At 36.7% G+C, this 18,273-nt stretch overlaps 2 protein-coding genes across 2 annotated transcripts in view; one reads left to right on the forward strand and one right to left on the reverse strand.

The window, feature by feature from the left end:
* The first annotated feature begins 645 nt into the window (after positions 1–645).
* LOC124537022 (trichohyalin-like) lies at positions 646–15,535 on the forward strand. Its single transcript, XM_047113731.1, has 12 exons — positions 646–802; positions 1,391–1,566; positions 3,781–3,984; positions 4,410–4,530; positions 11,209–11,379; positions 12,014–12,135; positions 12,274–12,417; positions 12,690–12,789; positions 13,245–13,421; positions 13,819–13,932; positions 14,353–14,442; positions 15,482–15,535. Exons 1-12 carry the CDS (start codon positions 647–649, stop codon positions 15,533–15,535), a joined length of 1,629 nt encoding a protein of 542 aa, XP_046969687.1. The 5' UTR covers position 646.
* The window catches only part of LOC124537023 (pericentrin-like), a 60,720-nt gene continuing 57,979 nt past the window's right edge, over positions 15,533–18,273 (reverse strand). Inside the window, exon 36 of the mRNA XM_047113732.1 lies at positions 15,533–17,588. Within this exon, the coding sequence (XP_046969688.1) occupies positions 17,492–17,588 (97 nt within the window). The 3' untranslated portion in view covers positions 15,533–17,491. The remainder of the gene's footprint in view (positions 17,589–18,273) is intronic.

Raw genomic sequence — 18,273 nt, forward strand, 5'->3', positions numbered from 1 at the left:
TTAATAATAAAGTTATATAATAATTATAAGTAATGTAGAAACAAACATAAATTTACTTAAAAATATTTTTCTTTAGAGGTTTGACTTAAATATTTATTAATTATTACTATTAAAATATTTTTTCTAAATATATAAGTTTTTTTAAAACAAACAATACGTCAAAGTCTTTTTGCTAATATACAAAAGCGGTGACTTGATTCACTCTGACAACATTCTAAGCCGTTAACTTCAATCAATACATTTATGTTTGTTTCTTAGCGATTGTTTAATCAATTTACTTTAAAATTTTCGTAGTATCTATTCAATCTTTTTGTACTATTTTTTAAGCTTTCCCATTAATTAACAATTAGTAGGTAATTATAGTAAAATGTATAAAAAATATATAAAATCAATATTGTATGCCGATATGAAATAAATACTAGTAGTAATAGTTCTTGCTAATATATATTAAAAATAAATAAAAGTTTCCTTTGCCTGTCTCTCAATAAATTTCACAAAAATAAGCTTTAAAAATTTACTATATTTTAATGCATATTGGTTACAAAAGTTATAATGCTTCTTTTTGTATGCCTTGCTATCTTAACAATTCAAATAATTAATTTCTGTATAATCAATTACTGAATGTCTTTAAATATTCTCAGTAACAATGCCGATTGCAATGACAAAAGATGAATGGTCAAGAATTGAACGATGGACCGAAGGGAATAGAGAAGAACAAGAGGTAGCGCGCAGACGAGATTACGTGCGGTACTTAAACGAGACCAGCCGGGAGATGACTAGGAACTGGCCGAACTCTTTGGAGGTTTGAAATTATGATAAGACTTATTTTAGTACTAAAAAAATCTATATTTTAATAAGACGTTACAAATTTAACAGAATACAAGTACTTATAAAGGATGTGTAAAAATGACAATTTAATTTCTATTAGCGATTTTAAATATATTACATTACCCGGGACCTTATTTTGTTGCTACCAAATTAAGGCGGACCGAATTTTTGGGACATTTGCTAGCCAATTGGAAGTGATCCCCCACACATAGGCATTGGAAATATAGTCCAATTATAATTGCATTAACTTACATTTCAAACTGCAGTGAGCAATACAAAGTATTATGTGGTGGAGAATTAGGTGATAGGTGTGAATGACAGGCGACCTTACGCAAAGTTACCAGTAATGTTAAACTACCGCCGCTAATATTGGAACAACCCCGATTTCAAAAGTTGATGAACGTTGCTTTTGGCTAATCTATGTACGCATATATATTAAGCATTTTACAAGATAAATATACCTGAAACTAATAAATAATAACTAACTCTAACCGTTACTAATATAACTGTAACTTTCATAAGAATGAAGCATCATCTAAAAACATAATATCGGCTTGTGTAGAATGTAAACAAACGTAACGAAGAGCTGCGGCGAGCACGCATCGAAGCGGCCGAGCGCGCCAACAGCAAGTTCTACAAACGATACGTGAAGCGGAAGCAGGAAGAACAAGAAAGATTATTACACAACGCGAGAGACACCATCTTTAAAAATAAAGATGCGCCCAAACTGCTCTTGAGGTAAATATACTGCTGTCAATCGTGTTTATAACTCGAGTTGCTCAGTGGCGTAGCTAGGTGAAGAAGGGCCCCGGTGCACAAAAAAAAGACTCGGCCCCTCATCCCCTCTTTCCCATCCCTATTTAATCAATAATTACTCTTTAAAATTATAGATACCAAATAAGAAATCTAGTGCGCAAGATCATATTTTTCTAGCTACAAGCTTAAGGTTTAGTTTAGAGGGCCCCTGAAATCCAAGGCCTGCACTGCACCACCTGACCCTTCGATTGTTACGCCACTGGAGTTGCTATTACGTTGCTGTCAATCCTAAGAATCATAAATATTGTACATTTGGTCATATGTCTGATAAGTGTATAAAAAGAAAGATACTATTAGTAGCCCTTTATATAGATAATTTTACATAAAATTAATTATGAACATCGTGTTACATCTCATTCGCTTCAACATACTCAGATAATTTAATGTTTTTCGTCATGTTGACTATTAAGGGCAGGCAGGGCCATATTTAGGGGAGGGCAACCGGGGCAACTGCCCTGGGGCCTCCTCATTAGTGGGGGCCACATTTTTCAGCAAGTTAACAAATACCGCTAGTTAGTTAGTAACACTTTTGCGAAATGTGGACAAACGGACTCGATATATACTGACTTCTCAAAAGCGTTTGACAAGGTAAACCACATTTTGCTCTGTCGCAAGCTAAAAGCAGACGGAATCCATGGCTCCTTATTAAGATGGGTAGAATCATACTTAGACAGGAGAACACAATTAGTTGCAATCAAAGGGTACACTTCCTCCCCCGCAACAATTACATCTGGGGTACCACAGGGGTCGAACCTTGGACCTTTATTTTTCATAATATTTATTAATGACCTAGCTAAAGAGTTGTCGTGTCAATTTTTACTATACGCCGATGATCTCAAAAGGTTCTCTTCGATTAAAAACGTCAATGATGCTATATCTCTTCAAAAGGATTTAGATACTCTTTCCAGATGGTGCACTAATAATCATATGACGCTAAATATAGAAAAGTGCTTTGTAATAAGCTTTACACTGAATAGATCGAAAAAGTACTTTTTGATTACACTATAAACGAAAACATACTTTCATGCAAATCCACCGCAAAAGACCTGGGAGTAATATTTGATGAAAAATTCTCTTTTAGGGATCATTACGAGTACATAATTAACAAGAGTAACAGATTGTGTGGATTCATAAGCAGGTGCACTAAAAGTTTTAAAAGGCCTAAAACTACTATACATCTTTACTGTTCCATAGTTCGCAGTATTTTAGAATATAACTCGGTTATATGGTCACCTAACTATGCCACTCACTGTGAAAAGGTAGAAACCGTACAGAAAAGCTTTTTACGATTACTCAGTTCTCGCTATCAGTACGGACGTAAACTCGAATGCTACAATGACAGGCTTAGTCATTTTAAATTGCAAACACTAGACATGCGTCGTAAATGCAATAACTTAGTATATTTGCATAAAATAATACACGGTGTTATTGATTCACCCTTGCTTTTAAGATCCATCAACATAAACATTAACTTTAAATACCGACACCCTAGAATATTTACCCTGAACGTATACAAAAACAACATATCATATCATAATCTTATCGGTCGTATGTGTCGCGCATGTAACAAAATTTTTCTCGAAAAATACGCGGACGGTATTGACATTTTCAACAATAACCTACATCTATTTAGAAAACAATTGGTTTCAATATTTTCAATTAACAACTAATAATAGTGATTAAATCTATTTTCTTATTCATTATTTAGTTCCTCATTTCACCATTTCATAATTTCATTTTTATTTTTCATTGTCATAACTTGTTCATATTTTTCTGTATATTTTTTTCTTTTCATTTATTGTAAACGTTTTTTGTAATGTATACATGTTTTCACCGCCGAGCACAAGTTGAATTATAAACACAAATTATACACATATTTATATATATATATATATATATATATATATATATATATATATATATATATATATGGTGCTTGCCTGGATTTGAACCCGAAGTCATCGATTAAGATGCACGCGTTCTAACCACTGGGCCATCTCGGCTCCTTCTCTCGGGCCTTGTATATCATATTAATATGTATTTAATAAAGTCGCTTAGGGTCGGTGATTAGGTACTTTTCACTTACACTAACATTATTATTATGAATGGTAAACTAATTTACTAATTTGTTTCCAGTGCAGTAATTGAAACAGTTATTCAAAAAGAACGCCAAGAGCAAATAAAGTTTAAACAGGAACTTCAGAAGCAGAAAGAAGAACAGAAGAGAAGAGATGACGACGAAATCATTAGGAAAGCGAAAGAGTGGCACGAGCTGATGGCGACCCGTAAAAAGCGGCGATTCGACGCGAATAAGCAGCACCAGGCAGAGATATTAGAACAGTAAGACACTCAGTTTTATTGAAAACCCGAATCTTTTTCACTATAGAAGGTTAAGAACAGACAACAGTACCGTCTTTGAAATAAGCATTAACGATGCTCGGTTAACTAGCTCCATCATAAGAATTATAGACTTGGGCCTGAAAGACTATTTTAGATTGATATATTTCAACATAAAATGTTTAAACACTGAATGGGAAGGTTTCTTCAATTTTTTTGAAACGAAAAAGTTTTAACTACAAATATGTCAACTGTTTACTTTTAATGAACATGCACGAAATGAAAACGCGTGGATTATGTTCATTCGTTCCATTTTTAATTTTTGTTGTATACCTAGCCGTCATAAATAAATCATATAATTTTCTCAAAATTTACATAACATTTTACCAAACTCTGCTCTGTTCTGTTGTATTGATTACTTGTTTTAGAGCTCATGAAGTGTCGGAACGCAGTCGCATAGAGTACGAATCGGAGTTGAACCTACAAAAGATCGACAACATCAAGGCGGATGAACAGATGGATGCTATCAGACAGTTTGAAGCGGATTTCGTAAGATTTACTTTGTTTTTTTTTTTTTTTATTTCATTTGCCTGGTAAAATTGCCTATCATTTGTGTATGTAATCAAGAGATATAGGTACGTACTATATATAATATTATTTACTTCTATTTATTAAATAACAATGAATGTATGTATGTTTGAGATAAAATTTTGAACTATTAATCCGATTGCGCTAAACCTTTTTTTTTTATTGATATGTTTATCCTTCCTTACAAACGCTTACTGAAGGTACATTACCCATGAATAAAACACCACTCGTTTCCAAGACAAAGACAGTTTATTAATTTGTATTTTCCAGTGTTATATATTTTCCTTTGACAAAGGATATCGCGATTTAGAAAATTAAACTTTTTGAACAGCGACATCTATTGACACATGTTTAAAAATTATACATTCCGCCCACCATGGACAGAATGTCCATTGCTCTCACCCACCTTGATCAACTTTTTATTCGAAAGAATGGACTGTATAAGTTATAATCGTAGTTTTTTTCAGGGTGGTTAAGAACAAAAACTTAAAAATCTTAACCCAAATTATGGTACTAAAACAAAACAACAATTATTTATAACAAATAAATAATCTTAATGAGTAATAGGCAAAACACAAATTTTAGTTACTGGTCGCTTCAACGAGACACCTTTACATTTTAACGTAACCACCCTCGTAATATCGTCTAAACCAGGATGTTTTTCTATAATTCTACCTAAAAGCCATTTAGCTGGCGGGAGATCATCCTCTTTAACTAAAACTAAATTACCTATCTCAGGTTCAGGATTTTTGTTTGCCCACTTGTAACGATGTAGAAATTGAGTAAGATATTCTCTCGACCACCTACGCCAAAAATGTTATAGCATTTTTTGTGTTAATTGCCACCGTTTTAAAGATGAAATAGATGATGATTCATAATTTTTCTCTGGAACAAGTTTTATCGGTTCACCTATCAAAAAATGTGCTGGAGTCAGAGGTATGGGATCTTGTGAATTTGAACCTATTTGTGACAAAGGCCTGGAATTTAAGCAAGCTTCGATTTGACAGAGCAAAGTCGTAAGTTCCTCAAAGGTTAATGTCGCATTACCTATTACCCGTCGAAGATGATGCTTAGTAGATTTAATTCCAGCTTCCCAAAGTCCGCCGAAGTGCGGGGAATGCGGTGGAATAAAGTGCCATGTTGTACCGTTGTTTGTTAAAGCCTCAGCAATATCTTTTGTCAATGTCGACTTCTCTTGAGCAAACAGAACTCTGAGTTCCCGTGCGGCACCAACAAAATTTGTTCCGTTGTCGCTATATAAGTCAGCACAATGACCGCGTCTGGCAACAAAACGTTTGAACGCAGCAATGAAACTTTGTGAAGTGAGATCACTCACAGCTTCCAAATGAATGGCTCTTGTTGCCATGCACACAAATAAACATATGTAGCCTTTATAGGCCCTCATACCTCTACCTTTAGACGTTCTGATCTGTATAGGCCCTGCGTAATCCACTCCACTACGATAAAATGCTCGAATTGGCGTTACACGAACCGGTGGTAACTGCCCCATCAATTGATTCCTTGTCAGTGCAGCGTGTCGTGCACAGACCACACAGTTACGAACAACCATTTTAACGCGGTTTTTTGCATCAAGAACCCAGTATTTACTTCGAAGATAATTTAACATTAATTGTGGTCCGCCGTGTAATGTGTTCATGTGAGTTTCTGCCAGAATTAGGTTGGTAAGATGAGATTTTGAAGGAAGTTTTATTGGATGTTTTGTGTCAGTTTTTATTTCAGCTTGTTCTAGTCGCCCACCAACTCTCAAGATACCTGCTTCATCTAGAAATGGATTCAAAGAGGTAAGTTTGCTCTTCTTGAATACTTTATTGTTATCTTTAATATCCTTTAATTCCCGCTGAAAGTTCACTGCTTGACATTGCTTAATACAAATATTCAGAGCCTCATTCAATTCATCACTAGTTAGCCATACTGGAAATTGACTAATCAATAATTTTATCTTCTTTATAAATCGTCTGCAGTATGCTAAAACCCTAACTAATTTGCGCAGAGAAGAAAATTTAGTCCATAATTCTAATTGATTTTGTTCTATTACGCAGTAAACTCTAGTAGCCTTTTCTTCTAAGTTAGTGTCTATTGAACTTGTTCTATCAAATTTTATTGATCGATTTTTCAACCATGCTGGACCTGATTTCCATCGCTGAAATTCTGCTACTTCAGATGGATTTAACCCGCGCGACGCACAATCAGCTGGGTTGTCACCAGATGATACGTGTGACCATTGATCTCTATTTAAGATGTTAAGGATTTCTGAAACTCGGTTGGCTACAAATGTTTTCCAACGACTTGGATGGTCGCTTAGCCAGGCTAGCACTACGGTAGAGTCTGTCCATGCGTGGATACAAGTTGTTGATATTTTTAATACTGCTGAAACTTCCTGTAATAATTTAGCCAAAAGAACAGCTCCACACAATTCAAGCCTAGGAATTGAGATTTGTTTAATGGGTGCTACTCTTGTTTTTGCAGTCAACAAGTGGACATTAACGTTTCCAATATCATCTACAGTACGCATATAAACAACAGCAGCATACGCTTCATTGGATGCATCGCAGAATCCATGTAGTTCTGATGTATTATTTGTCTCGCTAAAATTAATCCATCGTGGAATACGAAAATTTGTAAGTTCAATGAGTTCTTCCCGATAGTGTGTCCATTCATTTAAAAGCTTAGATGGTAATTCATCATCCCAATCTATTCCACTTAACCATAGCTTTTGAATAATTATTTTTGCTTTAATTATTGCTGGTGATAGCCATCCCATAGGATCAAACAGTTTTCCAATATCTGAAATAATTTTTCTTTTTGTCACAGGTTTACTGATAGGCGGCAGTTGTACCGAATACTCAAAGTTATCAGTTCGTCGGTTCCAGGTAAGTCCTAAAATTTTTACTACTTCATCATTTTTTAATTCGATATTGCTTGTTGTTGCTTTATTCCCTTTGCTTATTTCATTAAGTAGTTCATCATTATTGCTTGACCATTTTTGTAATTCAAAACCCCCTTTTTCTAATAGTTTATTCATTTCTAGGAATATTTGTTTTCCTTCGGCTACAGTTTGACATCCGGTAAGTAAATCGTCCATATAAAAATCATGAAATACTCTTGAAGCTGCTAGTTGGAATTGGTTTCCTTCATCATAGGCTACTTGATGTAGTGTTCTCACAGCTAAGTAGGGTGCTGACGCGGTTCCAAACGTGACTCGGGCTAAACGCAAATGTCGTATCTCCTGGGTATTGTTTTCTCTCCACAGCAATCGTTGATAGTCTGCATCTTGTTCTGTCACTTTTATTTGTCTATACATCTTGACTATATCAGCTGTTAAACAAATGGGATGAATGGTCCACCTCATAAGGATGTGCCTTAAATCCGATTGTAAGGTTGGACCTACAAGGAGATTGCTGTTAAGGGACACACCATTGTTATCACGATTTGAAGCATTAAACACGATTCGAAATTTAGTAGTTTTTTTATCTTCTCGAACTACTTCATGATAAGGTAAGTAAACCGCTGTGGGATTTTTTATTTCTTTTGTAGGTACTTCTTCCATATGACCGAGTTGTAAATATTCTGAAATGACATGAGTGTATTCAGACTTCAAATGTGGTGATTTAATAAATCTTCTTTCTAACATTCGAAATCTTTTGAATGCAATCTCACGTGAATTTCCATATTTACAGCTCGGATCAGCTTCCTTAAATGGTAGTTTGACAATATACCTGCCAAAATCATCGCGTTTGGTTGTTTCTTGAAATATCTCTTCACGTCTTTTTTCATCCGGAGTTAATTGTTTCTCCAGCGTGAAATTATCCGATTCTAGTTCCCAAAATTGTTTAAGGTTAAACTCTTCGTTAGTTATGTTGGTATGTAAACTTGCGATAGTACAGGAAGTATTGGTTTCACTATCACAACTAGCTTGTCCCGATAAAATCCAACCCAGTCTGGTGTTTTGTGCAATTGGTGTTCCAGGTGGGCCTCTCATCAATCCTTCAGTTATAATCTGACAGTAGACTTCAGCGCCAAGTAAAAGATCGATTTTATTTGGTATATTAAACATTGGATCCGCTAAAACTTCAAAACTGGTAAAGTTGGCCACAGTTGGACCTTGAGTTTTCTTACAGGGAGAAATGAAGTTAGTTTACTTAGAACAAGTGCTTTAACTTGTATGGTAAAAGTAGGGTCGTGGAGCGATTGAAGCTTTATAAATACTACGTATTTGGAATTAAGTGAGGAAGTTTCCTCACCCCCCACTCCAGTGATAACACTATTACATTGTGTTTTCTTAAGCCCAAGCAACTGAGCTGCAGACTCCGTAATAAATGATGCCTGCGATCCCTGGTCTAATAAAGACCTTAATGTAAAGTGCGACCCATTGCTAGATACAGCGTTCACTAAAGGTGTTGCCAATACAACTTGACAGTTAGTGTTAGATAAACAAGTGGTAATGTTGTTGATTTTGGTCTCGTCTTTTGGTGCTTCGTTAACTAACATATTGGTACTGGTGTTATCAATTGTTGCTTCATGCAGCAAGGAATGATGTTTCCGTTTACAAATTCTACAACGCGTGGGCAAACGACACGATGTTACAGAATGATTAGCTCCTAAGCAATTGAAACACAAACCTGATTTTTGCACGAAGATACGTCGTGATGGCAAGTTTTCATTGGCAAACTCTTTACAAGTCCCGAGCTTGTGATTTGTGTCAGAACAATAAATACATAATGACATTTTATTTCTACTGACATTATTGACAACGTGATGAGACTTAGTGACATTACTTTTTGTAAATTTACAACATAAAAATTCAAGCGACCTGAATCTGTGCTCTATAAATTCTAAAAATTGTTTTAATGTTGGCAATTCATTATTAAAACTACAAACCTTAGCTTCCCACTGCTTGCGAGATTCATTATCTAATTTAGAACACAATATGTAAATTACAATGAGATCCCAACTGTCTACATTAACACCTTCATTTTTTAAACCATTAAGACATTCGTTAGTGGTATCAAAAAGCTCTTTTAAACAGTTAGACGATTCAGTTGTTACAGTTTTTTGACTAAAGAATCTTTTAAAAATACAATCAGTTATAAATTTCTTATTATTAAATCTATGTTCTAAAGTATTCCAACAAGTTAGATAGTTTTCACTGGTAACCGGTAGATGTCGCAACAGTTGCTCAGCTTCGCCTGTTAGATAACTCTTCAAATAATGGAGCTTCTGTACATCTTCCAACGAATTATTCTTGTGTACAAGAGACAGGAACAGATCTCGGAAGGTAGTCCACTGAGAGTAATGACCAGAGAATGTAGGTATAGAGATTCTAGGTAACTTCACGCAATTCTGACGCAATTCCGTCAGCTTTCACACAATCTGAAGTGGTTGTATTGATATGATAGTATAGATGATCCTTCATTGCTGTTTTATAATCTGTATACAAATCTTCACCCTTACTATACATATTACTTGTGTTGTACTCCGACTTCATGTACTCTTCCTTCTTAGACTCAACAATTAATTTACGATGTGTTTCTTCAAATGAAAACCATTGCTTTTCTAAAGATTCCAGTCTTGTTTCAATGTAGCTCATTGTAATTCTATCTTTTGGAGATTTCTTAAAGTTTATGTAGCTTCTTTCTATCTTTTGAATAATGTCATTTTGTAATCTGATCCAGGCATCCATTTTATTTTTTCAAGAAAATTTCTTTGACAGTTAAAATGTACTAAGATAAAATTTCTCTAGTTTTTTCTAAGTCTAAAATTAGCAAATTATTGTAAGTTCAATTTTCACGTTTTCTAAGTCCAAAATTAATAAATTATTCTAAGTTCAGTTTTCACGTTTTTTCGAAGTCCAATATTCACAAATAATTGTAAGTGTTTGAAAGATTGACTTAGACGAAATTTAAAATGGATTCTTCAGACGTCACGATAAGTCAATTTTTTCTAAGTCCCAATTCACTAAGCTTGCTTGGTTGTACACTACTTTATTATTAGTTACTTACAGTTTGTTCTTCTATGACACAATCACATTCACTTAACTGCCATCTTTATATTGACACTTCATCCGGCTCGAAGGACCATGAATAAAACACCACTCGTTTCCAAGACAAAGACAGTTTATTAATTTGTATTTTCCAGTGTTATATATTTTCCTTTGACAAAGGATATCGCGATTTAGAAAATTAAACTTTTTGAACAGCGACATCTATTGACACATGTTTAAAAATTATACAACCCAAGTTATTTTACCCTGGTTAAACTGGAAGCTAGTAGTTTTTTTTATGGTATAGATTGGCGGACGAGCATATGGGCCACCTGATGGTAAGTGGTCACCATCACCCATAGACAATGACGCTGTAAGAAATATTAACTATTCCTTACATCTTCAATGTGCCACCAACCTTGGGAACTAAGATGTTACGTCCCTTGTGCCTGTAGTTACACTGGCTCACTCACCCTTCAAACCGGAACATAACAATACTGAGTAGTGTTATTTGGCGGTAGAATAACTGATGAGTGGGTGGTACCTACCCAGACGGACTTGCACAAAGCCCTACCACCAAGTGAAGTAATAAGTAATAAGAAATTTTGCTCGAAATATTGGCTTTATGATGTTTACAGAAAGCAGCGGAGAAGGCTCGCATCTGGTCGGACATGCAGCGCTCGAAAAACGAAGCGGAGCAGCGGCAGCGCGAGAGGCGCGCGCGCGACGACCTCGACCGGCGCCTGCTCGACGTGCTGACGCGCGCGCGCGCGCGCACCGACCGCCGCCGACGCCTCACCGAGAAGCAGGTGACGCGACGCGACGCAACTTGTTAAAATAATACTTTATTCAAGTAGGCTTCCAACGCCCCTGCAAGCCCCCCAGTGTTGCAGATGTCCATGGGTGGTAATCGCTTTCCATCAGGCCTCCTGCTCGTTTGCCCCCTATAATATAAAAAAGGCTAATAAGCACTTTTGAATCGTCATTTTTTTCGTCACAACTATTTTAAGTGAAGCTACCGCCGGTTCGGAAAGTTGATTCTACCGAGAAGAACCGGCAAGAAACTCAGTAGTTAATCTTTTCACCATTTAAAAATACAGTCATGTTAGTTAATTATCGCGTTTTTAACGTCTGCATAATCTTGTACCGACTGAATAATATGCCTTCTTTACCAATGTATTTTTTATATATGATTTAAATTTATGAAACGGCAAAGTTAAAAATGTCTGTTTGATGTCATATGCGACTTCACTATTCTATTTGACATAGAATAAATAGTTTGTCGACACTGGTAAAACATTATAAACGAATACGATTTTCTGTCAAAAAAAAATTAGTTATCAAACAGCTCGTGTTTTCTTTTTAGACATGTTTTCTTATAATTCCAAAAATGTCATAGACTGTTATTACGTTTTGTTTTCAATTTCCAAATGTAACTCTCAGATCCAGGAAGAAAGGCTGCAGGTTTTGCAGAAGATCAGCGAGAAGCTCGAGAGTGGTGACGCGGCCCGCGAGAGTGAAGAACGACGGAGACTCGAGGCGGCCGTGAGGGAGAAGGAGGCTGCGTTAGTCTCATTATTAATTCGGTTACAGTGTGGTTGATCTAACAGTTAGGTCAAAAGACAGAAAATACAAATGACCAAAGGGCTACAAATATCTCGGAATGGGCGAAGAAAATTGTATAAATAGTATTTTTATTATAGGGCAGAGGCTCGTCGCGAAGCAGACATCCGCAAACAGAAGCAATTTAAGCAGCAGCGCATCGAGACCAGGCAACAATTTTTGAAAGAGCAAGAAAAAGCTCTCCAAGACTTCAACACGACGCGCCAATGGGAGATCATGAACAGGTAGCATTTGTTGTGATGGTGATAAATTATATTATACATTGATAAGATAGTATCGTTAGTCGTGATTGCCTCTTTAATTTGGTGGTAAGTGTGTGAGAGTACAAATCATAACGCCCTCTTTATCTATGGGTTTTATAGTTTCTAGTCAAGAAATCATCAATAGTTGCCCCATAGTCAAAGTTCCAAACATTCACCCCAAAGCATACAGGTGAAAATAAGCAATTTTTTTTTAAGTAAAGTGCAAGCTAACTTCCCGGCTACTTTTGCATTAGATTCAAAAACGCAGAATTATATGAAGATTTCAAGGAGAAATTGCGAGAAGAGAAGGCGCGTAAAGTACAGCAGTATAGAGAGGATATTATTAAGCAATGGGTAAGATATTTTTTAAATACCATAAAAACTCTTTTTCGTATAAATATATTAAATGGAAAGGTATGTTACAACTAAAAAGCAAATAGTATTATTAAAAATATATTTCTCTGTGTTCCGAATTACAACGCCGGCGAGTAATAATTTAGTTATGTAACCGAAAAGTGACTAAAATATGTAACAAATGAAGAATGCGGGTTTAAATCCGTTTTTTTAATAATTAATGTTTTGTTCATTTATGAAGAAAACCCGTCGGAAGAAAATTTTTCGACAGGTAATCCGTACTGTTGCAATGAACACCAGAATGGGCGCCACAAATTTTCTCTAAGAGCAGAATCTGCTCAGTTGTAAATTAATCAATTTAAAAGTTAAATATAAATCGAAATAAAATATGTTTGTGAAGATTACTACATTGTAATGTGATTTACATATCGTGTGTAATGCCAAATGCACTGCAGCACGAGCGCGACGAGCGCGAGGCGCGCGCGCGCGCGGAGCTGCGGTACTTCTACGGGCCGCGCGCCGAGCGCGAGCTGCGCGCCGCCGACCAGCGCCTGCTCGCGCACGCGCACGCACTCGCCGACGAGGCGCGCGCGCACGCCCGCCCCGAGCGCCCGCTGCTGCGCGCCGTCGACGTGCGTACATTCGCTAGTATATACCCCAACATGCATGGGCGCCAGAGTTCATCTAGCTTCAGGAATGCTTCATAGACACAAAAGCTACACTTCCGATAACCTTGTATCGGATGATTGATTTTCCCCATTTCAATATCATTTGGCACGTTGAATATTTTTTGAAGGTTTTATACTAGTATTTGCACAACAAGGTACTACAAACCAATGATTTTAATTGATTATTTTCCTGAAAACACTAATTATTTACAGCTAACAGTTAACGTTAAATATGTGTCGGTCACACATACACGATACTCTTGCTTTTTACAATATGATGTCACCAATATGACTGGCAGCGTTTTATAACTTTAAAATGTAACATTTACTTGATAAATACATGTTTTATAAATATTAACAGCGCTACTGCAAGATGTACCGTCTGTACGCGATGCCGGACCTGCCGGCCTCCATGCAGGAGCACTTCCCGCACTACGCGCCCGAGGACCGCCGGGACGGACTGGCGCACGAGAAGGTCGGAGCAGTACTATGATTGTATTACATGTGTTGACGATGAATAAAAACCCACCCGTGGGACATTGTTCGCACTTTTACTTAACTATGTAAATAATTAATAAGGAACATCCAGTATATTTAATGGTTTAGATATAGTTAAACTTCTGATAATGGTTTCAATAAATAAAATCTATATTAATATTATAAATGTGAAACTGTCTGTATGTCGGTCGCTGTATCACGACCAAAACATTGAAATTTGGTATGAAACAAACTTAAACTCCAAGAAAAGACATAGGCTACTTTTTTGTACGCATGACAACCATTACCATGAAACGCGAGCCGCAAGTCGCGAGCGACTACTAATCATAATATATTTCTTTAAATAGCAGTGAATTCATTAATAGTACTAATGTTAATAGATATTGCAATATTGCAGGCAAGTTCATCCAAAGACAAAAATGAACAAGGTGCCGACGATTATAAGAGGAAGGGTCCGGCTAATGGTCTGCAGACGCGCCAGACAGAGGTAATATTTTTTATATTAAATATCGTTTCATTTTAATTTTAAGACGCAAAGAAACAGTTTAGGCATTACCATAAAAATCACAATCACTGTCGTTTTTGTCATTAATTCTATGCACGATAGGTCACCCTGTGTTATCCCAATGCCGACTAGAAACAAATATTGGCCGTGATATATACCGTGAGTAAGGCGGGCTCAGGGCACCAAGTGTAGTATTCTATCACCAAAAATATATACAGAGTTGTGCTTGCTTGTAGTAATAGACACAGATCATGTAACACTACTCGATGATTGGCGCCGAACTGTCGCTGTTACATTTGGTGACAACTTACCAACCATACTTACCATAAGCTAGCTGTGCCCGCGACCTTGTACGCTTTTGAATTTAACAAAAAAATATATTATTGTGGCCTAAGTTACTCCTTATTATATCAGTTATCTACCAGTAAAAGTCCCGTCAAAATCGGTCCAACCGTTCCAGAGATTAGCCGGAACAAATAGACAGACAGACAAAAATTGTAAAAAAATGTTATTTTGGTATATTTACCATGTATACATGCCTATGAATTGAGTAAAAAAGGGCAATTCTAGTATTACAAACAGACACTCCAATTGATATGTATAGATATATAATAATATAGCCAAATTATTTATTGTTATTATCGCCCGCACAGATTATGTTGATATGTTACTATAACCGACGAGTCGAGATGGCCCAGTGGTTAGAACGCGTGCATCTTAACCGACGATTGCGGGTTCAAACCCAGGCAAGCACCGCTGATTCATGTGCTTAATTTGTCTTTATAATTCATCTCGTGCTCAGCGGTGAAGGAAAACATCGTGAAGAAACCTGCATGTGACAAATTTCATAGAAATTCTGCCACATGTGTATTCCACCAACCCGCGTTGGAACAGCGTTGTGGAATATGTTCCAAACCTCAAAGGTAGAAGAGGCCTTTAGCCCAGCAGTGGGAATTTATAGGCTGTTGTTGTTGTTACTATAAACAAATTTGTAAAAGCTGATACTCGGTGTGCGTTGCAGGTGTCGCTGCCGTCGCTGGCGCAGCGCGGGGGGACAAATGAAACCGCGGCGTAGAAAATAATCATTATTTTATTTATCATCTCAACTTTAGAACGTTTTGTCTGTTTTCATTTCATATAGAGAGCAATATGGCACCTGTGTTTTCAATGTTCGTGACTAGAAACAATGTGATGAAATTTTATCGTGAATACAGAAGATCGATGGGATGATGTGTTTCACTTATATACGCGCACGTCGGTTTAATCGCCCGATACTGAATCACTCAGAGCCGACAGTTTTTTTAAAAACTATTTTTATACTACGAATATAACATCAGCTGATTAGTCATTATTTCTTAGATAAAAATTTAATGTAAAAATTAAATGCAATTTACAAGGTATTATTATCAAACCCGTTGAGCGATTTAACTACCGAACGATTACAGCGACGTGCCTTGTTATAATTAACTTAGAAATAATTTTGAACTAAACTAAATCTAGCTTATACGAATCTTTGGTCGCATGAGTGTAGATGATGGGGCGGTGGAAGAGTGACTGACGTCAAATCGATTCTAAAGTCAACGCAAGAATTGTCGAATAAAATGGAATCAATCGCAACACAGCGTTCGTAATACTTTCGTTACCTTTGGCTTACAGAGTACTGTCTATCGTCGTAAAATACAACGTTTGCTACTATTAACGAATTTATGATCAATTATTTATATTATATTGAGGATATTTCTTCTTGATTAATGATTTGCTGTACTTTTGATATATTATATTTATGAAATCGTTAATAATAACAATCGTTTTACAAAATATTATTCTAAATTAAAGTCCTGCTTAAAATATAAAACAAAATCGGAGCCATTTATAAAACATAAAATAAAGCTTAAAATATATTTAAAAAAAAAAAACCGTAAATAATTCGTCTGTCCCTATTTAACGTAAGCTTGCAATCGAATGGCCCCGAATGTCGTGGAACGTTCGAGAATGTTCGGTCGCCGTCTCGTCTCGTCTTAACCTAACTTATCCTAGCTTGTACTGTCGTGCCTACAATATATATATAAACATTTACAAACAAACATACGAACTTAAAGACGATATGGCAAGGTTTTGTGCTCTCCGAGGTATGTATTTATGAATAAATATATCCGTCACTTGTGAAGGAATATTGATGTAAAACTTTTTATCTACTCTATTCAGTTAACAGTCTAAACATCCCTCTATTGCATTAAAATATTTGGAAACGCTTGGATTTGACAACAATTAACATCTGATAAACACACAAAATAAGCTTTACATCAATATGCCTTCTTAACAGTCTAAAAAAAATATTTTTTTTTTCATTATTCACAGATTATAAAACAGTATATTTGCTAAGGCATTATTGGACGTGAGGTTCTAGACAATTCTTTCATATCCCACTCTACAACAAAACAGACAATAGGCGGAGTGGTAACAACAATTTTCGTCCCCGACACGTACAATCCTACCGAGTCTAAAAGTAATAAATAAATTAAGTAACACAATACATAAAACTAATTCTTTCTCAATTTGGCACTATTCTATCTTAGTTTAACGGGAGGAAATGCATCGGGAAGTTGCGTGCCCGCGTGCGAGCACAATGCGAGCCTCTCAACGAGCACCCAAAGGCGTCACAAATACCATAAATTATTATCAAATAAATATAATTTGTATATCTCTGTAGTGATTTAGTTACTTTACTCAATCTTTAAAAATGCGTTGTTTGAAAGTCTTCATACAAACTACACAAACGAAAAAAGTTTTTAAGTGCTACTTGTGCATTTTCTATACGAGGACTCGTCAAATATTAAATTTTAAATAAATGTTTATGCTTAGAGAACGTTTAAAGTGCACTCTGCTGATTCGGCACCACTCGTTCACAACTAGCACAGCTTGACTCCGGAGTGCGCAGTCCGTCACGCGTGACGACTCAGTGGGAGCAAGCGCGGGACGCGGCGGGTCAGGGCGGGTCCCGCGGGGCGCGCGCGCGGGACGGCGGGCGGGGTCAGGGCGTGTCCCGCGGCGCGTCCCGCGTCGCGCACGCGAGGCGGCGGCTGACGGCGCCCAGCTTGTGCTGGTAGGAGGCATCTCCGCGTGGGGAACTGGACACATTGCACAATTATTATTAATGACTTTACGAAAACAATCATAAAAAAATAATTTTATGACATTGATTAAATATTACGTACAAAATGAAGTCGTTTTCAATCTATAGTTTCAGAAATCTCGTGTTGAAGTCGGTCAGTGGTACAGGGTGGCCCGTAAGTCCTTTGAAAAGTAAAATTTGAATAAAACGAACGGGGCGCGCGTAAGCAATGCAGGGGAAGCGGGGGGAGTTACTTCGGTTTCTGGGAATTTAGTCGCAATGGAGCGTTTTACCGGAGCGGACCGTGCGTTTTGTGTACGCGAGTTTTATCAAAACAACAATTCGGCAACCGTTGCGCGGCGTAAATTTCGAGAACTTGTGTTCTTGTTTACACAACTTTGACGACACTCCAACTGTTCAAACGATTAAAAACTGGGTTGCTAAGTTCGAAGAGACCGGTTCGACGTTAGATAAACCGCGCTTGGGTCGCTCAAGGACGTCACGTACGGAACAAAATATCGACGCAGTTGCACGATCAGTTCGTGAAAATCCGACACAGTCAACTCGTAAACGTTCCAGTGCATTAAACTTATCTAGGACATCGTTACAACGAATTTTGAAGAAAGATTTGGTTATGCACCCTTACAAAATTCAGTTGGTTCAAGAATTAAAAGAAACTGACGCCATTCAGAGAGAAAATT

This window comes from Vanessa cardui, chromosome 17 (assembly GCF_905220365.1).
Source record: "Vanessa cardui chromosome 17, ilVanCard2.1, whole genome shotgun sequence".
In the NCBI taxonomy this organism is placed as follows: domain Eukaryota; kingdom Metazoa; phylum Arthropoda; class Insecta; order Lepidoptera; family Nymphalidae; genus Vanessa; species Vanessa cardui.